At 37.4% G+C, this 26,718-nt stretch overlaps 1 protein-coding gene across 7 annotated transcripts in view; it reads right to left on the reverse strand.

Annotated features, from left to right (window-relative positions):
• Window positions 1-26,718, reverse strand: part of MCF2 (MCF.2 cell line derived transforming sequence) — a 122,908-nt gene that overhangs the window by 1,404 nt on the left and 94,786 nt on the right. For 4 of the 7 annotated variants that reach the window (XM_088834339.1, XM_055438473.1, XM_088834343.1 and 1 more), the window contains 9 exons: window positions 24,757-24,849; window positions 23,899-24,024; window positions 22,992-23,213; window positions 16,337-16,429; window positions 14,282-14,360; window positions 13,665-13,731; window positions 9,736-9,845; window positions 8,056-8,165; window positions 5,706-5,735 (listed from right to left, as the gene is read on the reverse strand). In XM_088834339.1, coding sequence (XP_088690465.1) covers window positions 5,706-5,735; window positions 8,056-8,165; window positions 9,736-9,845; window positions 13,665-13,731; window positions 14,282-14,360; window positions 16,337-16,429; window positions 22,992-23,213; window positions 23,899-24,024; window positions 24,757-24,849 — 930 coding nt within the window. Of the gene's footprint in view, window positions 1-3,572; window positions 3,685-4,582; window positions 4,696-5,705; window positions 5,736-8,055; window positions 8,166-9,723; window positions 9,846-13,664; window positions 13,732-14,281; window positions 14,361-16,336; window positions 16,430-22,991; window positions 23,214-23,898; window positions 24,025-24,756; window positions 24,850-26,718 lie in introns of those variants that run through there. The other 3 variants (XM_088834342.1, XM_088834340.1, XM_088834338.1) reach the window with 3 other exon arrangements.

Below are 26,718 nucleotides of genomic sequence, written 5' to 3' on the forward strand. Positions count from 1 at the left end.
AATGTTGAATAGAAATGCTAATATTATATGGAAGTTAGATGAATGCACTTGGTGTTTTCAATTTTGAATTTTGGAGACCTGAGGACAAGAAAGGCCATTATTTTCTAGTATATACACTGCACTGATATTTCATAGCTTTATTGGCTTTTAAAATATGCTTCATTAAAAATGATTTATACATGTTAATTTACACAGTTCTTTGAGCATGTATTTTAAGTAACTCATGTGTTTCTTTTCTCTCTGTCTCTCATTACTGACTTAAATAAGCATAAAGCAGTTGGGAGAAAGATGGTCTTATTTATTTTCAAACTTAACTCTTTAATGTGTAAGATGGAATCAGTTAATTTGGGGGGAAAATATGATTCATTACAACTATTTGGCTTTTGAAAGTGTTCAAAATGTCACTATCTTGGATTTTACCTTATTTCAACACATACACATTTTTAAAGGGTAAAGTGCTCAGTTCAGCGTGTGCAATGTTTCTTTGTCTGGTACTGTTCCTTTATGGTTAGCACTGTATCTGCCCTGTATAATACAAGAAAGAAATGGTTAACTGCTCACAGGCATGAAGATACTGTCTTGTACTTAGAAGCTTTATGTTTCTAGCTTTTATGTTTAGGTCTATGATGCCCACTCAAATTAATTTTTATGTGTGGAGTAAGGTGTAGGGATGGAGCTTCATTTTTTTATGTGGATACCCTGCACCATTTGTTAAAACAACCTTCCTTTCCCCCTTCAGCTGACACTTTGATTAAACACTGCCTGTGTGCTCAGTTACTCAGTTGCGTCCGACTTTTTGTGACCCCATGGACTGGAACCTGCCAGGCTTCTCTGTCCATGGAATTTTCCAGGCAAGAATACTGGAGTGGGTTGCCATACCCTTCTCCAGTGGATCTTCCCAACCCAGGGATCAAACATGTGTTTCCTGCCTTGGCAGGCATATTCTTTACCACTGCATCATGTGGGAAGCCCATTAGGATCAGTTATATATTAATATATGTGGGTCTATTTCTGAACTCCATTTTTCAATACTTAAGCCAATACCCACTGTATTCACTACCATAGCCTTTTAGTAGCCTTGAAATCAGATATGTAAATCCTCAAGATTTTTGAGATTCTTCTGTTCTAGGTATTTTTTTTTGAAATCAATATACATTTTATAATAAACCTGTCTTATTTTTTTTTATTCAAAAGGGCTTGCTAAAATTTTGAATAAATTATCTGTCAATTTGGGGACAGTGGATTTCTTAACAATAAAATTTCCAATCCTCCAACATGGTAAATCTCTCCTTCTAGTAGGTCATCTTAAATATATCCCAGAAATTATCTGTTCCTGTGAGTATAGAAGCTTTGGACATTTGTTAGATTTATTCATTTTTATTTTATGCTTTATATTACTAATGGTATTTTTATTTCTTTTTTTCAATTCTTTGTTACTAGGATACAGAATTACAATTTACTTTTGTATAATAGTTTTGTATACCATTGCCTTATAAAATTCACTTATTACTTCTAGTAGAGTCACTTTGTGTATAGATTTCCAATGGTTTTGGACATAACAAGATCTGCTAAGCATGAGAACATTGTCTCTTTTCTTTTGTTTATTATCTCTTTAGCTTGAATTATGGCACTGACTAACACTTCCAATATAAGGTTAAATAGAAATGGTGAGAATGAATATCCTTGGCTTATTCCCAATCTTAAGAGGAAAAGCTTCCAATATTTTATCATTATGGTTTTTCACAAGCACACATTTTTCCCTTTATTCCTATCATAGTCAGAGTTGTTATCATGAATGTGTATGGAGTTTTGTGAAGTGCTTTTCTGTATCTACTGAAATGATTACATAATTTCCTCCTTTATTATGTTAATATGGAAAATTACACTGACTTTTTAAGTGTGTAATAAAGAACTTGCTGCTGCTGCTAAGTCACTTCAGTCGTGTCCGTACTTAAACCTACATTTCCCTCAATTTCCCTCAATTTCCCTACATTTCCTACAATTCCCTACATTTCCCTCCCTCTTGAGCTGCATCCCCGAATTTTGATATGTCACATTTCATTTTCATTCAATTTTAAATAATTATAATTACTATTGTGATTTCCTCTTTTTCCCATGTGTTGTTTACATGTGTATCATTTAATATCCAAATATTTAGGGATTATCTATTTCTAGCATAATATCTTTTGACACTGTATAATTCTGATCTTCTGAAGTTTATTGAGATTTCTTCTGTGATCTAATGTATGATCTATCTTGGTGAATGTTCCATGTATGCTGCTGCTGCTAAGTCACTTCAGTCATGTCCGACTCTGTGTGACCCCATAGATGGCAGCCCACCAGGCTCCCCCGTCCCTGGGATTCTCCAGGCAAGAACACTGGAGTGGGTTGCCATTTCCTTCTCCAATGTGTGAAAGTGAAAAGTGAAAGTGAAGTCGCTCAGTCGTGTCTGACTCGTAGCAATCCCATGGACTGCAGCCTACCAGGCTGCTCCATCCATGGGATTTTCTAGGCAAGAGTACTGGACTGGCTTGCCATTGCCTTCTCCGGTTCCATGTATACTTAAAAATAATGGTATATTCTGCAGTTGTTGGGTATAGATTTTGAATAAATGCCAATTGGGTCAGGTTGTTGGTCCAGCAACTTCTGATTACTAATTATCTATACAATTCAACAATTCAATAATTATCAAAAAACCTTTGAAAGGTAGCTCAGATTTAGAGAACCAAAAACAAACAAAAAAATAAGAAGAGATTCCATTTTGGGGATTCCCATGTGACCCAATATTTATAGTAAATCCTATCACACATAGGTTTCATTTCACGCCATAAATGAAATTTGGAATCAAATAAGTTACTCCTGGCCAGTTAGAGTCATTTAAACACAAGAAAATATCACCTAGGATTCAAATACAAGTCCAAAACTAGAAATTCAAAGAAATATGTACACATAATAATAATCTTCTTCACAAACAAGTCTGGGTTTTTTGTGCTGCCTTTGTATAAATAGCTCAGTATCAGGTAAAAAATTTATAAGAATATTGGTTTGTATACAGAAATTTCAAGTGCTAATGATTGTTAACCAATGGTTTTTAACCATTAACTAATGGTTAATAGAAAGGAACATTCTCATTACTTCATAGTATCTTCACACATTAAGTCAGGCACAGAACAGTGTGTTTGTGTGTGTGTGTTCATGAATACACAAGTGAAGTAGAAACCTATCATAAGGAAAGAACATGCTCTTAGAACTGAGTAAAAACACACTGGTAAAGCATTCTTGGATAGTAGGCTGGATCCTTAAAAGTATGTCATCAATATTTAGTTCTGAAGGATCTCTTACAAGGCAGCACTATATATGAACCTTCCTTTCAAACCTATCAATTTTGTAGGGAAAAGTTTGACATGTTTAAAACATCTCTATTAATTAATTTAAAACTATTAAAAGAAAAAAATATTAATAAGTCAACTTGCAGCTTATTTCAAAGCATAGAGAGGTTCTTATCCTATGCCAATTACACTTGGTGGAACTGTAACATTTGTAAGCTTTAAACAAATAGCATACAATCCAGTTCATATTATACCTGTACCTTTGGCATTCCGAAACCTATAGTCACCGATTAAAATCTGCAAACTGTTCCCTGGAATCAGACCTTCTTTTCTTCTGTTTAGATTTTTCACCAACCTAAATAATAAGTGAATTAGTAGCCAATAATGGTAGCAGAAGGTAATAAAATTAATATATACAATGCATTGAAGCTCAAATTTTCACAAAACTATTGCATGTATTCAAAGAACTTCATGACACTATGCTTGAGTCCTTAATCTACAAAGGACTTAGTTCACTAACAAAAAAGGCTATTGCATTATTGTTCCATCATTAATTCACTCTCATGTGTACACTCTTCCACCTTTAGGGTCAGAGTACACAGTCAATGTAGCATTTCAGTTAAAGTTATGGATACAATGAAGGCAGAATTATTTTATATAAAATTTCCAAAAGCTTTATGGAAGTTTCATTCAGTCCTCTCCCAAACAATATCTCCCTCCTGCTTTGGGGTTCTCTGTAATTAAACAGCATATTTGGCAGAAGCATCTTTGCAGTCAGTGCTGTATAAAGTCAGATGTATGAGGACAGAATGATAAGACTAAAAAGTCAGTATTTGAACTAATAAAGCAAAGTGCAGCTATGCTGTAGAAGAGTGAACATGGTCCCTGGCACATAGTGGGCATTTAAACATGTGATGAATTAATGAATGACTTGACCTAATGTAATGTGATTTGTAGCTGTTACAAAGCCCAATATATCAGCTGAAACATCTGAGTCAAAGATAAACCACAAAAGAGCATGCAGGCTCAAAGCATTTCATTCTTTCAAAGCATTCTTCACTCACCAAAGGTTAACATTCCTTTCAGTGAGCTATATAGGCATGGCTGAAGCAATGAAATTGAAACACTGATAAGAAATGTGATATTTCTGCTTCTTGAGACTGTATAACAAAGATACAAGTAAAGCAGAACATCTGATTAGACATCTGTGTGCCCCAGGGGGAGGTTAACATAGTCATGGAGAATGCACCTACCATCGACCCTCAGCATCCTCATGGAGAAGCTGAATGACATCTCCATTTCTAATCAGGAGGTCTTCTGAGCCTCTCTTCCTGCAATCTGCTAGGGCTTTATATTTGCCTGGAGACTGTAAGGTTGTTTTGAAAAATGACATTACAAATTTGAATGCAAAACTACTTGCATAACTGCATGTTCTGTGACATAAAGACTTTGCTCTTTTCCTCAATGGCAAATGTGGTTAGCTGCAGCAGCTTTGTAGGAACAAATAAACATTGAGTAGTTTGTGATGGCAAAAAAAAAAACCAGAACATGTGTTTATTTAACCTTAAGAATTCATTTTTATTTGTGAGAAGAGAATTACAGTGTGAACAACACAGAAAATAACAGAGCCCGACTGATTTAAGTTACATGAATAATAAACATAAATCCAGAAAAAGCATGAAAATAATATTTAAATACTGTTATTTGTAAATTACTCTCATTAAAAAAAATTATCTTGGCACATAAAAAAGGCAATGGCCCTGAACAAAGATTTACAAATGTCCCCAAAAGGATTTCTGTGCTTCATATCATTTTGCACAGGTAAAAATCACGGGCGCAAAAGCTTAGTCCAATAAAAGCATATTAAACCATAATGCTGTGCTTTACTTGGCCTTAATCATTTTGCAGCTAGAATTTTAACTTGATTCATTAATAAGCTAAATAATCCAAGGCACACAGATTGCATTTGGTTACAAGGTAGACAGAGAAGAAATAATAATCGAGTCCAAATGTATTCTGAGATGAGAGTTTTTCCAGCACAGTATCTTAGACATTGGATATATGATTTTACAGAAAAAGAGTACCATAATTAAAAGTGTTTTTTAAATATAAAAGGAAAGTTGTCTATATATGGCAGAAACCATTCACAATACTGTAATTATCCTCCAATTAAATATAAAATACAATTTAAAAGGTTAAAAAAAAAGGAAAGAAAGAATTCTGTGGTATCAAGCCTTTGCACATCCAAAAGAATTAACCTGAAAATATTATCCACATCACTTGGGCTGAACGTCTTTTGAGCAGTACTTTTTATCAAATGGGTCGAGGAGCAGGCAGGAAAGAGCTACTTGCCTGCCATTCAAGAGAGTAGCTTCATTAAAACAGGACAGCCATCTCCGACTCAGGCTTTTCCAAGGGAAGCAGCACCCATTATTTCTTGGTTTTGACTTGATAAAGTGAGGCTAAAAGATAGCTCATTCCAACTTGCTTTGCTGTTTAGTTTGGGAGTTATTTTATTGGGGGGTGTGGAATGCACCATATTATCTTTGTATCTATTTTCCTTAGTAGCACAAGTCAGGGAATTCATGGGAGAAAGGAGAAGAGCTATTAGGCTTTTCTCCATTCACGTCCCCTAAGATGAGAGCATTCTTTAATTTTGCATATTTGCTTTATTTTCTGACATGATAGCTGGAAAAATGTTTAGTGAAAGCTTTCTCAGTTCTTGACCGTCCCTTCGTAGAGCATCATTTACAGCAAACATTGAAACCCCACCCAGCTTCCCCTGACTTGTTGCTCCCATCTGAACAATGACCCCTCCTGTCCTCAGATAATGTTACTTCAGGAAATGAACGTTCTTTTCAGTGATTCTCAAGGTTGGGGGGTTCCCAGGGCCTGCAAGAGTCAAAGTTCTATTATTTGCCTTTTTCATTCTCATCCTCTCACAAGTCTGCTGCTAAGTTGCTGCTAAGTCGCTTCAGTCGTGTCCGAATCTGTGTGACCCCATACATGGCAGCCCACCGGGCTCCTCCGTCCATGGGATTTTCCAGGCAAGAGTACTGGAGTGGGTTGCCATTTCCTTCTCACAAGTCTACTGAGGCATTTTCAAGAGGTCGCCAAAATGTGTGATAGCACAACAGACTGAATGCAAATGCCAGTATGAGAATCTGACTGGCAGTATGACTTCTTTTCTGAAGTCAGATGTTAAATAGATTTGCAAAAAAAAAAATGTTTTTTTTGTTGTTGTTGTTGCATCATGCAGCTTGAGGGACCTTGTTTCCCTAACCAAGGATCAAACCTGTGCCGCTGCAGTGGAAATGCAAAGTCCTAGCCCCTGGACCATCAGGTAAGTCCTTTATTTCTTCATTTTTTTTTTTTTTGGTTGAAAAAAGATATTTCACATACCACCCTTCTCAATACATTTTTTTTTGTTTGAAAAATGCAAATTCACTAAAAAGTTTGAGCACTACTGGTCTAGACAATGAACACTGGACAAATCTCTTACTGACTCTGGACCTCGGTCTCCTCCTGTCAGTTGGAGGGAATAAAGCCTGCCCTTTTTCTCATTAAGACTATGAATATTCAGTGTGAAATCATTTTGTCAACTGTAAACGACCATACAAATATGAATCATGGTCATTATATTATTGATGGAAAAAAATATTCTGTTGCTTTTTCAAAGAAAGCATTCCAGCATCAATGCTATGGAGCTTTGAGACCAAAACTGCCCAACTGAATGTATCCCTCTGAAAAGCACCAAGGAACCGTCCACTACAAAAGTATCATTCCCACCCTCCACACTGGTGACTTCAGAAAACTGGAGATTTAACCTAAACAGTTCTAACTCCCTGGGATAACCCACTAGGAGCCTAATAACACCAAAAACTAGTTCTTCTATAAAACATTTACTTTTACCCTAAAGCAACCTTTATTTTTATGGGGTGTTCCCTTGCTCTAATATGCTAAGATTTGTAGCATTAGCAAAGGAGTACATCAAGGCTCTATATTGTCACCCTGCTTATTTAACTTCTATTCAGAGTACATCATGAGAAACGCTGGGCTGGAAGAAGCACAAGCTGGAATCAAGACAGCCGGGAGAAATAACAATAACCTCAGATATGCAGATGACACCACCCTTATGGCAGAAAGTGAAGAGGAACTCAAAAGCCTCTTGATGAAAGTGAAAGAGGAGAGTGAAAAAGTTGGCTTGAAGCTCAACATTCAGAAAACTAAGATCATGGCATCCAGTCCCATCACTTCATGGGAAATAGATGGGGAAACAGTGGAAACAGCATGTTTTTTGACAGCCTACTAAAATATATTCCTCAGGTGAAATTAAATAGTTTTTAAATGTGTCATATTTATTTCCTATACCTAATCTAGAATCTATTCTAAGTATACCTGAACTTCCTGTTGTGTTCTGATTTTATCTCACATGCCCAGATTGAAAATAAAATAAAACTGAAGATAAAATTGGTCATGATATAAGACTTGGAATGATTATCTCATTAACCAGTAGGGGCTCAATGTATGGCTCAAACAAGTTCTTATAGAGAGAAGTGCTTACTAAATGCTCACGGTAAGACTTATTTCAAGTCTTTTGGCCTTGGAACACCTCTAATAACCTCAAGAATACTGAAAAAAGACTGCCCCCATGTGCCTAATCTATTTCATCAATAAAATTGCTTGAATAGCTTTTATTTATTTATCTTAGTATGTCATTACTAACCATTAGAGGTCTTTCTTCTTCATGGCCATCATAAGAGGAGTAGAAATAGTTACTGGACCATTTCTCAGGCTCATCAGAGACTTTTGCGGGTGATGACATCTCAGTCCAAACTGTAAGAAAATCATGCAGGGTGGCAGTTACTGGTATACCACAAGGAGAGAAGTAAAACGAACTGTAATAATCAAAGCTATACACTTCAATGGTCCAAGAATAGTATCTTTTGTAATAAAACCTCCAATTGGGTTATACTAGTTTAGAATTTCTGATATTTCAGAAAGGGCCTGGAATATCTACACTTCTTTAACTTTTTAGGATGGTTTCATGTTGGGGTTGGTGCAAGTTATTATACTCCTTATTACAGAAAAGTCATCTCTTTCAAAAATTCTTTCTAAAGCATTCTTCCTGGTCCCACTTCAATAACACTTATAACATTCTACCTGGTAATATGGTTATTTTGGACTTATCTCTTTTATTATGCAAGGACCATGTGTTACACACTATGTGTCTCATAAGAACCTGCCTGTAAAAGATGCTTAATTAATAAAATAATTAATAGCATGCATTGAACTGAAATGAATGAAGCACTTGGATGGGGCGAAGAAGTAACAGAATGTCATCTTGGCCACACTAAACTGTGAATGTAACCTTGAACAAGCCATGTCAACTTTCTCTGACTTGGTTTCCTCATCTGTCAAATGAAAGCAGTGATACTAGGCTCTCTCCTGACGGTTCAGGGGGCCACAGTATAGATGACCTGAGAGAAGTGACCTGTAAATGGAGAACTGAAGCTGAGCAAGGTTGTTGTTCCAGTTTCTCCTCAGCTAATAGAGAAGTCTTCCAGATTGAGGACTATCATGTTTAAGCACTAGGAATCAGGCACTCCATTAGCCATTTCTTCAGAGAGGTCTATTCTGTTGATCTGGAGTTGTTTATGTGACCCTCTCAGATGCCTCTGAAGCTCCTTTTACTTCCCTGTTATCACACTATTAAGTTGGATTATCATTGCTTGTTGCATTATCTTTCTACAGTCCTAGCTTTATGGGGATGGCAGCTGAGTGTATCTCAGTTAGACTGTATGCCCAGAGTACTGTAAGATTACTGGCAATCAGGCTGTTATGTTCATTGAAGTAAACAAACTGTTTTAAATCCCTTTAAATGACCAAATTTGCAAAAGAAAAGAAAATATTCCAGTTGTAAATAACTCTTCTCTATCCATTAAACCTATAGTGAGTCACGAGTGCCTCCCTTGCTGCAGTATATGTGTTCTATTCACCTCTATATCCTATGTAGAAGGGGCATCCAAACTTAAGCAGGTGCCAGAAAGAATTTCATGGAGAATCTGTGACATCACAGCTGGCTGGATCTCACTCCTAGAGTTTCTGATTCAGAAGGTCCAGGATGGAGCCAAAGTACCTGCCTTCCTGACAAGTTCCCAGGTGATGCTGATGCTAATGGTCCATGGACCACACTGGTCCACAGACCACACACAGACCACTCTGCTCGGCAGTGCCCACCAGAGAATCTTGCATATATATACAAGACAGAAGAGCTTTCTAAAAATAGGTTAACACTGTTTTCTTCAGTATAAAGTGAATAGATGGAAAGATTTCTGAAAATAACAATGAGAGAAAACAATTTGCACAACCATGAATCCTCCCTTTGGATGACCATTACACATACCTGTATTTGCTTCTGCCTGAACTGATGTGATGGACTCACCAACCTCCACCATAGTGCTGATATGTTCCAACTCAGGTTCCTCAGCGCCTATAAAAGCTCCCTGTTGCCCTCTGAAATAGTAAATATGTAAAAAGTGAGTTTTCTTACAGTCTAAGAGTAATAATAAATTTAAAATGGTATTTCTTCCATTGATACCATGTGTTAAGAACATAATCTATGGGCTTCCCTAGTGGCTCAGTGGTAAAGAATCCATCTGCCAATGCAGGAGACTTGGGTATGATCCCTGGTCTGGGAAGATCCCACATGCCTCAGACCAACTAAGCCTGTGCACCAAAACTACTGAACTTGTTGTGTTTTACAGCCTGGGAGCCCCAACTACTGAGCCCACATGCTGCAACTACTGAAGTCTGCACATCCTAGAGCCCGTGCTCCACAACAAGAGAAGCCACCACAATGAGAAACCTGTGCACCGCAACTAGAGAAAAGTCTACATAGCAATAAAGACCCAGCAGAGTCAAAAATAAATAAATTATAAAAAAAAAAATATAATCTAAGAATCCATTCAAGCAGAGCTGACTTTCCTCTGTATGATAATAGCTCATAATATACAGAAGCTTAAATCCTAGGATCCAAGCCAGTGTGGAAAAAAATGATTCCCTTCTGAACCCAAGGCAGGTATATTATATAAAATTCCTGTTGTATATTATATTGTATACCCAAAATTTCAGTTCAGTTCAGTTCAGTCGCTCAGTCGTGTCTGACTCTCTGCGACCGCATGAATTGCAGCACGCCAGGCCTCCCTGTCCATCACCAACTCCCGGAGTTCATCCAAACTTATGTGCATCGAGTCGGTGTAGCCATCCAGTCATCTCATCCTCTGTCGTCCCCGTCTCCTCCTGCCCCCAATCCCTCCCAGCATCAGGGTCTTTTCCAATGAGTCAACTCTTCACATGAGGTGGCCAAAGTATTGGAGTTTCAGCTTCAGCATCAGTCCTTCCAATGAACACCCAGGACTGATCACCTTTGGGAAGCACTGGTTGGATCTCCTTGCAGTCCAAGGGACTCTCAAGAGTCTTCTCCAATACCACAACCCAAAATTTGCCAGGAGGTAAATCCTAAATGTTCTCACTACAGACACAGGAAAGGATAACTATGTAAGGTGATGGATATGTTAATCAGTTTGACTATGGTTATTATTTCACTATTTATACATATTCTGAGCTACCAGGAAAGCCCATATATTTACACACATATATATATAAATAAAATTATAGGCTTCCCAGGTGGCACTAGTGGAAAAGAATCTACCTGCCAAAGGGGAAGACCCAGGAGACACAGTTTTAATCCATGGGCTGGGAAGATGCCCTGGAGGAGGAAATGGCAACCCACTCCAGTATTCTTGCCTAGAGAATTCAATGGATAGAGAAGCCTGGTGGGCTATAGTCCATGGGGTTGCAAAGAGTTGGACACAACTGAGCATACATGCAATCAACACAATATCAAATCATCAAATTGTACTCTTTAAATGTATAAAATTTTAATTGTCAACTATAACTCCATAAGTTGGAAAAATATAAAGAGCAACAAAAAATCACTATTGTTCTATGAACTTTTAACTTTAATGAATTAGGTATATATATATACATACATTATATGTATATATACTTATATATATGTACATATATATACTTATACATATATAAGGTATATATGAATGATGATTAAAACCTTAATCTGATTAATACTGCTGAGGTACATCAGCTACTATAGAGTCAGTACTGTCTGAAATCTAAAGACTTCCAGACGACATGACAAAATATTGAGTACTGTGAACCCTGGAAAATAAAGACTTCCACTGTGATTTTAAAATGGTTCTCCTAAATGCAAATCAAAACCACAATGAGGTACTATCTCATGCCAGTCAGAATGGCTGCTATCCAAAAGTCTACAAGGAATAAATGCTGGAGAGGGTGTGAAGAATAAGGGAACCCTCTTACACTGTTGGTGGGAATGCAAACTAGTACAGCCACTATGGAGAACAGTGTGGAGATTCCTTAAAAAACTGGAAATAGAACTGCCATATGACCCAGCAATCCCATTGCTGGGCATACACATCAAGGAAACCAGAATTGAAAGAGACACGTGTACCCCAATGTTCGTCCCAGCACTGTTTATAATAGCCAAGACATGGAAGCAACCTAGATGTCCATCAGCAGACGAATGGATAAGAAAGCTGTGGTACATATACACAATGGAGTATTACTCAGCCATTAAAAAAAAGAATACATTTGAATCAGTTCTAATGAGGTGGATGAAACTGGAGCCTATTATACAGAGTGAAGTAAGCCAGAAAGAAAAACACCAATACAGTATACTAAATATGGAATTCAGAAAGATGGTAATGATAACCCTATATGTGAGACAGCAAAAGAGACACAGATGTATAGAACAGTGTTTTGGACTCTGTGGGAGAGGGCGAGGGTGGGATGATCTGAGAGAATAACACTGAAACATCTATATTATCATATGTGAAACAGATTGCTGGTCCAGGTTTGATGCCTGAGACAGGGTGCTCAGGGCCGGTGCACTGGGATGACCCAGAGGGATGGGATGGGGAGGGAGGTGGGAGGGGAGTTCAGGATGAGGAACACATTTACACCCATGGCTTATTCATGTCAATGTATGGCAAAAACCACTACAATATTGTAAAGTAGTTAGCCTCCAATTAAAATAAATAAATTTAAAAAATAAAATGGTTCTCCTAAAGCCTCAGATAAATCAACATACTTTGCACCTGATCTTAGCTACCTGTGAAAGATGATGTGCAACAAAGAGAAAAAGAGCATTTTAAAAAATTTTCTTACTGAAGTATAGTTGATTTACAATGTTGTGTTACTTTCTGCTGTACAGCATAGTGAATCAGACATATATATATATATATACAAATATTCACTCTTTTTTAGACTCTTTTCCCATATAGGTCATTACTTACTATTGAGTAGAGTTCCCTGTGCTATACAGTAAGTCCTTATTAGTTATCTATTTTATATATAGTAATGTGTTTATGTCAATTCCAATCTCCCAATTTATCCTTCCTTTCTTTCCCCCCGGTAAACACGAGATTGTTTTCTACATCTCTATTTCCACTTTGTAAATAAGTTCATTTGTACCATTGAAAAAGAGCATTTTTAATAAGTCTTTCAATGACCCCTACATCATGCAGATGCTGCATGGTGAATTTCTGTGCCAAGGCTTTGAAATAAGTGTGGGGATTCTTTCAGCATATATGCAAATTTTCTATGGAAACTCCAACTTCTAGGATTCCTAGAGGCAGAATACAAGGCCAGATCTCTAAACCATCAGCATAGCTATCATTTAGAACTGCTACCTTCCTCAAAGACTTTGTGACTGTATCCAGGCACAATCCCCCCTCCCTACCCCTGCCACCCAGGAGCCATACCTCCTCTCTAACTACACAGAGAGGCCAAGTCACCAGCATGTGGTCTCTGTCAAGGGACCACAAAGCTGTGGGCCAGTATCAGCTACCAGTACTTCGTCATTCTTACATCCCTCTTTCTCCAATCAGATTGAAGGTGTCCAGAAAATTTTTAAAGAGAAAGCCATGAGTGTAACCACTTTTGCTAGCAGCCTACATGTAACTCCCCCCAGGAGAACAAAGCATTTATAATTTTTTTTATAAGTTAGTCCAAACAATTATTAACATCAGAGAAACAGTGGGATAACTATTAAGGACTATTAGGCTCCATGTCCAAGGACACTACTGAGAAAATGATGTGTTTATAGAATTGGACAAGATATTGTTAAAAGGGTAGGTTGTTTTTCTCTGATAGTTTAATTACATTGTTTCATGTTACACACAGAAAACAGAAGATTGGAAGAATGATATTTCTTAAAGAAGAATCACTTACTCGTCATTCTGCTGAGAAGAAAGATGATTCTGTTCTGTTAACTGATTATGCTGTTCTCGTTTCTTAACTGTGAAATAAAACAAAGCTTATATAAGCATCATTTGGAAGCCATGCTTCTTACTCCCTTGAGGACCAATAACCTTCACATGTGCATACACACACGCCTCAATCCCATTCTAGTTCACCTTCACAGACTTGAAACAGCCAGAGGAAAGGCCAGTCTGAATTTGGAATATAGAAAAGGATCAAACCATGCTGTATTTTATTCAAGACATTCAAGTTTATAACTAGCACCCCTCTTAGGCCAACATTACTAGGCACTGATTACTGAGTTCCCACACAGAGTTGCCTCATGGGAAGGATTTAGAATTAACACATTCAGATTGCTTTATCACTGTAAAACTGCTTCCCAGGCATTAGAGCTCATCTTCTACTGCAAAATTCATTTTCTAAAATAATTCAAACAGCTCCCTGAATCTTGCTCTCCTACTAATGAGTTTAATTATAAATAGTAGAAAGTAAATATTAGCCCCATTCCTTGTAAAAATTATCACAAAATCTGAGTCACTGAGCTGTTCTTATACTTCCCATTCTAGAGAATGAACACTTGAATTTACCTGTCAAAAGTTCCTGTTGCTTCAACAAAATATTTCTGATTTCTTTTAACCACATCATCTTCATATCTATATTCGAAGCCTAAAGATTTAAAAAGTGAGGAAGAAGAAGACATGTTTCCTTTTTAAAAGGATGCTTTATAATAAAACAAGGGTCATTATTACATTAAACATAATCTATATTCTGAACTATCATATTCTTACCCTAACATTTTGATCCTTAAACTTCCCAGAAGCAAATAAACAGCTATCAGATTAGATGAAATAATAGTCAAGACTAATTTGAAACTGCCCTTCAATAATAATGCTTAGTAAAAGTGAAAGTCACTCAGCCATGTCTGAATCTTTACAACCCCATGGACTATATAGTCCATGGAATTCTCCAGGCAAGAATATTGGAGTGGGTAGCCATTCCCTTTTCCAGGGGATCTTCCCAACCCAGGGATAGAACCCAGGTCTCCTGCATTGCAGGCAGATTCTTTACCAGCTGAGCCATCAGGGAAGCCCAATGCTTAGAGAAATGTGAAATATAAATCTCACTTATTCTTTTCTGTGTAGGAGGGTTTTTTAAATATATAAACATTTTCATGTTTAATTTTAGTAAAACAAAACAAGCTCTATTGTTTCTGAAAAGACAATCTATTGCACAGAATTCCCTGGTGGACTATTGGGTTAGGATTTGGTGCTTTCACTGCTAAGGGCCGGGGTTTGATCTCTGGTTCGGAAACTAAGATCCGTCATACCACATTGTAGTGCAGCCAAAAATAAACAAAGACAATTGCTTGCATAACTTCATAACTGATGACAGCATGAAAGTTTCCTTAAATATCCTTCCATTACTTACAAGATGAGTTTGTTAATAGATAAGAAAAATCTTACATCTAAATCAAGCCAAGAGCATATATTTTTATGAATTGTAATCACCTAAGACAGAGTTAAAACAAACAAACAAAAAAAAAACACCAAGCACTGTCAACAGGTCATGATACAAATGCTTTTTGAAATGGCTCTTGAAATGTTCTAATTTCTCTCCTCTTCCCTGAAACAGGTTGAACATTATAGCATGTGTGACCAGAGCTTTAACCACATTCTTTAGAAACAATGACCTGATCTGAACCATCATATCACCTTGTCTCATAATCAGGTCCTCTCTGAATGCTGAGCACAAGAGGAACTCAGCACTGTTATCAATCTGTAACTCTAGAAACTTGATGGGGACAGAAAAGCACCAGCCAAGCTCTTGGCTTCCAGCTCTTATTGATAAGTCTCCTGATGTAGTAACGAAAACTTAAAGCCATAGAAAGCATCACAGACACATCTCAAGTTAAAGAAAACTTTTGCGAACAGAAGTAACCTAAGTGTGCATCAACAAATGAATGGATTTAAAAGGCAATATATATATATATATATACACATACACGATGGAATACTACTCAGTTAGAGGAATGAAATTTTGCCATTTTCAACAATAGGCTGGACTTGGAGGGTATTATATCAAGTGAAATAGGTCAGAGAAAGACAAATATGATTGATATCATGTGTATGATATCACTTGTATGTGGGATCCAAAAAATAAAATAAACTAGTGAATATAACAAAAAAGAAGCAGACTCACAGATACAGAGAACAAACTAGTGGCTACCAGTTGGGAGAGGGAAGTGTAGAGGGGCAATGTAGGGGTAGGGAATTAAGAGGTACAAACTATTAGGTATAAAATAAGCTACAAGGATTTATTGAATCACTTGGGGACTATATCCAATATTTTATTATAACTACAAATGGAAAATAACCTTTAAAAATTATAAATCACTATATTGTATACCTATAACATATAATATTGTACATCAACTATACTTAAATAAAAGAATCAAAGAAAATTTGCTAACTGAAAACATGTTTAACTGTATCACAAAGAATAATCATCAAATAATATTTAGGTGACCTACAGGAAATGACTGAGAATTTCTGTAATATAATCAAAATTATTTTTGTTTGCAAATTCAGACTTTTGTATCTTAACGCAGGTAGAGTTTCTAGAACAATTCTTAAATGACCAACCTGGACAATATAAACTTCTTCCTTTCCAGCATACCAGATTTCAAACTTGCGGTTATCTCCTTTTACATATTCAGTGACTCCAAGTTCATCCATCTACAATATATGTCATGATTTTTATAAGCATTTTATTCTGAAAATGAAATTATATTAAATCGACTCCTATCATACCCATTATATTCTAAATGAAACAGAATTTCTCATTTGTGCAAAATATACTTTTACATTCAAAGAATATGAAATGATGAATATAATCACAGACCTGAGTATTTATGTTTTCACTGAACTATGCACTTATAGTACAGACTACACGCTCCATTCCAGTGACTGAAACAAATGCTATAAATTTGAACATCCAAGAAGTCCACCTAAGATTGAATTGTTATAAATTAACAGTACACTATAAAAACAAATTGTGTCAAACACAGAAGTAAAAGTAGTTAAATATCAGTGAACAAGGTCACCCAAAACTAATTTAAATGGTTTATTTTTAATAATCATAAGCCAGATAAGTTAATCTCATAAATTATTACTTATGTCTATAGAAGTCCTACATGTTATAGACATCCAATTTACAGGTCAGGCAGGAACCAATCAGCTACACAAAAATCCCCTCTATTTCCACCAATCTCTCAGCCTCTCTGGTAAACAATCTGTCATGGGAGAGTGATGTCTTCTTGTAGCCTGTGAAACTTTGACATGCAATAGTCCTTCCTTACCATTGTGCAAAGCACAAACTTTTCCATTTTCTTTTATCCTGTACTGCTAGTAGCTTGGTTAATTCCATTTTGAGCAATTTCACTCCCTTGTACACATTTTCTTTTAGTCTCCTTCTGCCTTCTTTTCTTTCAATTCTTACCTAATTATCTAAAGGAATATCTCACACTCTGTTTCATTTACATGTGTCCCAAATGATCCTAATTAGCTGATAAGCATGGAGGTGGGAGGGGGGTTCAAGATGGGGAACACATGTACACCCAGGGCGGATTCATGTCAATGTGTGGCAAAAACAATACAATATTGTAAAGTAATTAGCCTCCAATTAAAATTTAAAAAGATATATAAAATAAAAAGAGTAGTGCTTAGTGAGATCCCCATATCAAGAAAAAGTAAAGGGATTATACTTAGAAATGAAAAAGCCTGTGACATCTACCCTGAATGTCCTCAGAAGTTACTTTCAGAATGTCCAAAAACCATCTTTATCTTCCCACTCAACCACCCTAACTAAACTACCTTTGTTCAAACATCAGGTTTTAAGATAAATAATAATCTCATATTCAAGCTCTATTTAAACTGATTTTTTTTCAGTACATGGTTTTGTCCTAACAGCATGATAAGATGGAAAGCCCATGAGCTAGCTAAGTGTCTTGGTGCAAGTTGCTTAATCTTTCTGAACTTCCATTGACTCGACTATAAAATAAAAAGAGTACCTATTTCATAGAGTGATAGAAGGATTATATAGCATGCATTAAAGGCTTAGATAACAAGATGAGTTTTTTTAAAGTATGAGTTTGCTTTCTCAGCTTTTCTTTATTTGAATAGCAATAGTTTTGCTATTCTGCCTACATAGAGCACAGCATTATAGATTAATCTTTTGAGTTACTCTGGAAATCTAACAATTATATCTATCCAACTATATTGTTCTTGCTGTTGTTGTTTAGTAGATAAGTTGTGCCCAACTCTTTTGTGACCCCATGGACTGTAGCATGCCAAGCTCCTCTGTCCATGGCATTTCCCAGGCAAGAATGCTGGAATGGGCTGACATTTCCTTCTCCAATATTGTTCTTAGTTCTAAGCAATTCACTACAAATGATCCACTGTAATACAATCTATTTGTAATTCATGTATTGTACATATTTTCTCAAATAATAAAATATAAAGATTTTATTGAAAGGTTTTTAAGAATAGAGGCAGAGTTAAGTTCTAACTATATGAGTACAGTCATATGATATACTATGTAATAAATAATATATATATATAAAACAAAAGAACAAAGCTGATTCTATAGTTATACCATAACTGTGATCTCTGCCTCATCCTTCACATTTTCATTGATGATTTCTGACAGCTGTGAATTTATCTTCTTTACTTCAAAGCATTTTATCTGAAGACATCTTGCTGCATAGGTACTCAGGGCCCCAACTTTTAAACTAATTTTCTGTCTTCAGGGCAGTACAATGATGTCAACTACCTTGTTAAAAAGTCTCCCAATGGATCAAGAACTCTGGGATTATAACCAATAACTACCTATTTTAAGACTTTTATTTATGTATCTGGGATACATAACAGTTACCTCTTGAGTTAGTATTATTTAAAAATTTATCTTCATATTAAACAAAACAAAAAATGCAGCAAGGCTGAACTGCCACGAGGCAATTACAAGCAAGGTATTGGGTATAAAACAGTAACATAACTGTATCTTGAAAACAGTTTCTGGGATCACAAAAAAAAAAGAAAATGAGGATTATATCAGAATACAATTTATAAAAATTAAAACTAAATGGGCACAGAACATTAGTATGTATTTAAAAAGAACACACAAACTGAAGGATGTACATCAAATAAATTAGAATGGTTGCTACAGGGGTAGAGAGGAGATTAAGTACAGAGGATAGAGATAAAAAGGAATGAAGGAATGAAATAAACAAGCAAGAACAAGACCTGCCAGCATGGCATAGGGGTTATAATCATGGAGTTCGAGGCCATCTGCCTGGGTGTGAATCTATGTCCTTGGATGAATTATTCACCTCTCTGGAACTTGGATTGCCTATCCTCAAAAAGGGATTGATAATAGTTCCTACTTCATATAAAGTTGCTATGTAGATTAAATGAATTAACATCAATAACCTATAAACAGCTCCTAGAAAAATAGTCAGTATGACGCATATGTCTGTTAAACTTAAAAACATAGATGAAAATAATAAACGCATGAACTGAGGAATCTGAAGAACTCAAATGTCTCCATTTGACTAACTGTGACTTTAGTGCCTTTCCTTTGCACAGGAGCTGTCGACTTAAAATATAGCATGAAGTCATCATATAGCTGTCAGGCCATGAAATTCCAGCTTGATATGATGAAGTCAAGGCAACAGTTCCTTGAAAGTGCTTCCACATTGATCCTCTCTACCAAGGGGAAGATTCTGAAACCAGAAATCCAAACTCTTATGTAACACACCGATTAGTCCTACCAGCAATTATTTAATTCCAGAATCTCATGTAAGCAAGAGGAAGTAAGCATAGTGAGGCTTATAAGAAACAGCTTAATTTCCATCTTTCTCTGTGAGCAACATCACCATTTTCCTAGTAATCCTGGTCTCAATCCTTGCAGGCATCGGTGACTAATGTCTTTTATTAAGGACACTAGGCGTTATTGTGGAATCAAAGAAAAAACAGGCTGATTTTTCCTTGTAATGTCAGGTATTGTTTATTTTCTGTATCTAGTAAGTCAACAAGCCTGCCTGTTTATATGCCATGGAAATGTTTCTTGCATCTATCCCACCCTCTGTTTCCATGGTAACCACTGTTTGAATTCTCATGAATTGGTTACGTCATACCAATCCATCCTCACTCTGATGTACTTTAGAAATACTAAACTACTCTGTTGGTGTGCCCAATTTGTGATAAATTAAAAGTAAAAGAGAGAGAAAAAGTAAAAAAAGAGAAATCAATACAAGCCAGAAATAGCACATTAGGTAGTAACTAGGTCACTCTACAAATAAAAAGTGAATCAAATGGATTTGGGTCCAACTAGTCTATGAAGATAAAGTACCTTCCCCGGGAATAGATACACAGATAGCAGGAGATCTGAACCCTGTTTGATGTTGATTACAAACTCTTGATTCTCAACCAAAGTTTATTAGAGACATAAAAGACCCTTGGAGATTTTAGGGGCTTGGAGATGGGTGGCTAATATCAAAAGAGCAACAGGGCATTTGTTATGAAAACCGTGAGAGTTTTGAAGAGCCACTGCTGTGGATTCAGCAGAGAAAGTAGACCATAAGAAAAGGTCAGAGACCTAACTGTGGTTAGGAATTCCGTCAGAAACAGCATAGGGTTGTTGGCATCTGGGAAGAATCAAAAGTAGGGCCTGCTTATCAGGGGGCCTCCTGACACAAAGCCCTCATGCCTTCTCAGGACACATGGCCCATCCTCTTTATTACCACTGCTGGATATCTCATCAATTCTCAACTTGCTAACAACCAAGAAACAACAGGCTCACGAGAAATAACCAAAATGATAGTGGCTTGAAAGTTGAGGGTAATAATTTTCTCCATTTTCCAAATTTTCTTTTCTTTTCTTGGTCACACCACACAGCATGCAGTATCTTCCTTGACCAGGGATCGAACCTCTGCCCCTCCCAGCGGGAGCTCAGAGTGTTAACCACTGCACCATCATGGAAGTCCCCAAATTTTCTTTAACAAATGCTATACTGCTTTTACAATGTAGAACTTGAAAGATAAAATTAATTAGGTGTGAAAAAAATCAAATTTGCCAATTACAGACTCCTGTGGATTGGAAGTTCCTCTTCTCAAATGTCAAAACCAGCTGGGAATGGCACTGAATCACCAGTAACTTCCTCACACTATACTGCTCTCATGTGAATACCAAACTAACTGTAGGACAGAATGATGGTTTGGGTTATGGGAGAGAAGAAAGCAATTTCTAAGGATCAGACAGGACAGGTGTGGGCAAGATTCAGCAATAGGTGGCTTTGGAACACCCAGGAAGAGAGGGGATGGAGGAGGGATATGATGGGAATGTGCTAGACATAAAAGTGATCTAGCAGTCCAGCAGTTAAGACTCTGTGCTTCCAGTGCAAGGGGGGCACAGATTCAATCCCTGGTTGGGGAACTAAGCTGAGTGGCGAGGCCAAGAAAAACAACAACAACAAAAGGTGATCCATTTTTTAATTACATTGAAACAAAAGGAAAAAAACTCTTTCCTCTTTGATTCTCCTGTATGATAAAAAGTCCCTGCTACCAAGACCAAGAACTCCACCTGGTGTCACTGGTTCAGTTCAGTTCAGTCACTCAGAACCGTGAACTCCCAGATGTTCAAGCAGGTTTTAGAAAAGGCAGAGGCACCAGAGATCAAATTGCCAACATCCGCTGGATCATGGAGAAAGCAAGAAAGTTCCAGAAAAACATCTATTTCTGCTTCATTGACTATGCCAAAGCCTTTGACTGTGTGGATCACAATAAACTCTGGAAAATTCTGAAAGAGATGGGAATACCAGACCACCTGACCTGCCTCTTGAGAAACCTGTATGCAGGTCAGGAAGCAACAGTCAGAACTATACATGGAACAACAGACTGGTTCCAAATAGGAAAAGGAGTACGTCAAGGCTGTATATTGTCACCCTGCTTATTTAACTTATATGCAGAGTACATCATGAGGAATGCTGGGCTGGAAGAAGCACAAGCTGGAATCAAGATTGCCAGGAGAAATATCAATAACCTCAGACATGCAGATGACACCAGCCTTATGGCAGAAAGTGAAGAGGAACTCAAAAGCCTCTTGATGAAAGTGAAAGAGGAGAGTGAAAAGGTTTGCTTGAAGCTCAACATTCAGAAAAGAAAGATCATGGCATCTGGTCCCATCACTTCATGGGAAATAGATGGGGAAACAGTGGAAACAGTGTCAGACTTTATTTTTTGGGGCTCCAAAATCACTGCGGATGCTGATTGCAGCCATGAAATTAAAAGACGCTTACTCCTTGGAAGGAAAGTTATGACCAACCTAGATAGTATATTAAAAAGCAGAGACATTACTTTGCCAACAAAGGTCCGTCTAGTCAAGGCTATGGTTTTTCCAGTGGTCATGTATGGATGTGAGAGTTGGACTGTGAAGAAAGCTGATCACCGAAGAATTGATGCTTTTGAACTGTGGTGCTGGAGAAGACTCTTGAGAGTCCCTTGGACTGCAAGGAGATCCAAACAGTCCATTCTAAAGGAGATCAATCCTGGGTGTTCATTGGAAGGCATCACTGGTAAGACAGTGCAAATGGGGGAGCCTGGGTCTCTTCCTGTAATTTCAAACTGTACCAGGTAGGACACTAGGGCACCCCCTTGAGGAATGCCTGGGACTGAAGTGTGAGAGGAAGAGAAGGTTACATTCTGCCCTTTCTGGCTCTCATTTCAGGCAGACAAGTTCTGCTTCACCTGACATCTCTATATGACTCCTACCTAAGGTTTCATGGTGAGAGTTTGAGAAATGAGTAGAGAAGGGGGTCCAAGGGTACAAACTTCCAGTTGTAAAATAAATAAACCCCAGGAATGTAATGTATAGCATGGTAACTATGGTGACCATGATTAATAATACTGTACTTTGTATTTGAAACTTGCTAAGAGAGTAGATCTTAAAAGATATCACAAGAGAAAAAAATGTTTTTAACTGTGTGGTGATGGATGTTATTTGTGGCGATCATTTCACAATATGTACAAATATTGACTTATTACACTATATACCTGAAACAAATATAATGTTATAGGCCAATTATACTTCAGTTTAAAACAAAAGATTTTGTTTAGAAAAAAATAAACAAATGTGTGTGACTAAAGTATAAAACCCAGTTATCCAAACTGAAAAATACACAAACCTGAATACAGTATATGTATACACGAGAAACTATTATATTATACAATTCAAAAAGTCTTACTTTCAAACAGTGCTTAAAACTGTATGATGGGTATCGATCACCACCTTCTCCACTTTCAACACGCCTTTTACAAAATATGATGGCTTTTTCGTACAGGAAAAGGTGCCGCTGCATTGGTTTGAATCTAGCAAAATCCTTCATCTTTGTAGTACCTTTCTTGTGTCCAATCCAAACACTGAACGCACCCTGCATTATCATCTTGCCCAGCTCATTTAAGTTTCCCTGGAACAGAAAACCTCAGCTCATTAGTACAAGGCAGAAGGGCATTCAGATCTCTGACAGCATCATTACAGTGTTTAGCCTGATCTACTAAAACCCTGAAGCATAATTTATAGTTTTAAAAGTTTCATTCATCATAACTTTTCACATGAAAACATGCCATGTGTCAGACAATTACAAAATGACTGTGGGACTGGGATATAGAAGAAACCTCCTTTTCCCTGGCTTCATGTCTCCATGTGGAGGTATTTCAGCTGGGCCAACTCTCCCCATGGCTTCCTCAGTCCTAATTGGTGAGTGAGCTCTTCCAGTCCAAGTTTTCCCACGGGGTGGAGCTAACTCTTAAAGATTTGATCTTTCTTCCATCTCTCTATCTTGGACCTGGGCAAAGAGCACTTCTGAGACCATATGTCTCCTTAGAATAGACCCAAACATCCCATCACGTGGGATCTCCCAAGGTCTGCACTTGGGTGTAGGCCTTGTTAGGGACAAGGGGAATGTCATAAATCCATCTGGCTGCTGATCTGAAGCCAATTTTCCACTTAGCATCATAAGTAATAATGCTGACATTTAGATCCTTCATTTGTCTGCCTCTTACATCTTATTTCTCAGTTGTTCCAGGAGAGGAAGAAAGAGATGTTAACATGCTTACCCTGTAAAACTGCAACAATCATGAAGATCTACTTACGATATAGCCATTTATTGCAGTCTGATGCATTAAGTCATTAACTGACTTCAGTAAATCCAGCATTGTGTCAAGTGCCTCCTTTAATTCTACAGATCCGACACAGTCTTTGCTATATTTTAATAGCTCCTGTAATTAGAAGTCAAGAGTTAAACTTAATATTAGGCAGATATTAATAGCTGGAGAAAATGAATATATTTTTGGCTAACATGCTTTCAAGGAGGAATCCAAAGATAACGGCACTTTTTTGAGTAATTTCTTTCACATGCTATCTTTCACATTAATACTATATTTAATAACAATGTCAAAACTGGGGAAGAAATGGAATAGTGACTAAACAGTAGAAAGCCAAGAACATTCAATACTTCCGGGCCTGGCAAACAATAGCTATTAGGACACACTAGAGATTCGTTTTTATAACACATGTCTTTTTGGTCCTCCATGTAGAGCAACTAATTTTATTCACCATGTGTACACCATAGAACATTGTGAAAAGACATTTTAAAACAATCTATGTTGTATTTATACCTAACATGATATTTTAGGAATCCTTTCACATTACTCAGGGATATGCTATCTTTATTTTTCACTGAGAAGGCTCATAGGAAATACAGTCTCAAAACTGTAAGAAATATTTGTTTAGTTCTGCTTAACAACAGTAAAAGTTCTGCAGTCAATTTTGTCCATATATCAATGTAACTTGTATGGACACTTAAACAGCTAAAAGCATAGATTCTACTGCTATATCTAGCCCTCCCAGTCAGGGAGCCTACCTATTTCTAGTGCTTCCTTTTTAATGGCTTTGCTACATCTGACCCAAAAAAGTAAGTAAAGAAAGAAAGAAATGCTTCATGTAATTACCTTCAACAGTAACTGGTATTTAGTGATACGTTGCACTGGTTTCAGTAAATAGGAATCTAGACCAAGTCTGTGTTTTAATTTTCTTTGACATTCCTGTCATTAAAATAGAATTATTAATAAGTTTAAAATAAGACATTTGCCTATAAAAACGCCAAACCTTCACTGATTAGACCCAATGCATGGATGTTTCTTACATCTCAAGGAAAATTTACCAGAAAGATCACTGTCCTATATGGTATGGAAATTGTAAGAGGCAGTATATCTGGAAAACTACAGTGAACATTATTTCAAGGATTGGAAAGAGAAAATCCCCAAATTTCAAAGACTAAAAAAATTATGTGTAAATTCACAGTCATGTTGAATGCTTAAAAAGTCAGGAAGCACTGAATGATCCTAGGTTAACATGACCAGAAATTTCTTCAGAGCATCCAAGAAAATTAACAAAAGGCTCAGTTCCACAGGACAAGACCCAGAAAAGAAATAGGTTGCACTGAATATAAATCAGACTGGGTATGAGAAGAGTTTCCTAAATGTCACAAGAGAAATAAAGCCCTTATCAACTAGTGCTATATTTCATCTGATTACTGGCTTGCTGCCACTATAAATATAAGAGTCATGACTCTGGGTCCTGGGAACAGTGTAGAGTCCATATTTATGGCAAAATGAAGCTATTTAGGATGAAATGTGCATATAGGAAGTGCAGAACACAAAGGGAATGGGAGAGGAGATACCTATGTAAGATCCAGGACCCTCCTCTATATATGGGTAAAATTCGATACATCTAATTCAATTATCAACTTATGGTTAAAAATGGTGAATTGATGCATGTATTTGGCTCTTCTCACTCATGAAATACAACTAACACGATGGAAACATTTTTACAAGGAAAAACCTAAAGTTACAAGATGAGAGAGGGGAAAACATCTACAAAATTTGGAAACTGGCAAAGGGCAAACCAAAGGAACAACTCAATTTATGTTCAAGAAGACCTTTCCCCCTCCTCCAAGAATGCCTTCCTCTTCCTTCTCTGAAAGTTGGAGATGAAGGTGGGGTTTAAAAAACAGATGGTTGTTTAAGAAGTAATTTTAAATGCTTGTTTAAGGGGCGGTCCTAAGATGGTGGAGGAATAGGACGGGGAGACCACTTTCTCCCCCACAAATTCATCAAGAGAACATTTGAACGCTGAACAAATTCCACAAAACAACTTCTAGATGCTGGCAGAGGACATCAGGCACCCAGAAAGGCAGCCCATTGTCTTCAAAAGGAGGTAGGACAAAATATAAAAGATAAAAAGAGAGTCAAAAGAGGTAGGAATGGAGATTCGTCCCAGGAAGGGAGTCTTAAAAAAGAGAGAAGTTTCCAAACAACAGAAAACACTCTCACCGGCGCGTCTATGGCGAGTCTTGGAATATCAGAGGGCAACATAACCGGGAGGAAAAATAAATAAATAATCAAAACCCACAGATTATGTGGCTAACAGCAACTCCCAGCGGAGAAACAGCCCAGACAATCACATCCGCCAGCTGCAAGTAGGGGCTGGACAGGGAGGCGCAGGCTGCACTGCTTCGAGTAAGGACCAGGCCTGAATGCCCCGATGGCAATCTGAGGGAACTACCTTGAGATAGCAACCCAGACTGTGGGATAGCTATCCAGTGAAAAGCCCTAACCTAAGACACTGCCATGTCCATTCACAGAACAAAGGACTGAGCAGAGCTAGCCGGCTGTGGATCAGCCCATCCCCCGCCGGAGAAAGGCAGACGAGGGCAGCCAGAGCCAGAAGGGGGCAATAGCAGCCCCAGAGAGGCATCCTCTACCAAACTGCAAGCAGGGTTCGTTGCTAACCAAGACTTCATGGGATTCTGGACAGTTGACACCCACCAAGAGTGTCACAGCCAGAGATCAGCTCCCCAGAAGAGACATATGGCACATGTGAGAAGGTGCACCCGTTGTACACCCAGAAAA

This window comes from Moschus berezovskii, chromosome X, assembly GCF_049115385.1.
Source record: "Moschus berezovskii isolate FMDL1 chromosome X, NW_MosBer_1.0, whole genome shotgun sequence".
Classification (NCBI taxonomy): domain Eukaryota; kingdom Metazoa; phylum Chordata; class Mammalia; order Artiodactyla; family Moschidae; genus Moschus; species Moschus berezovskii.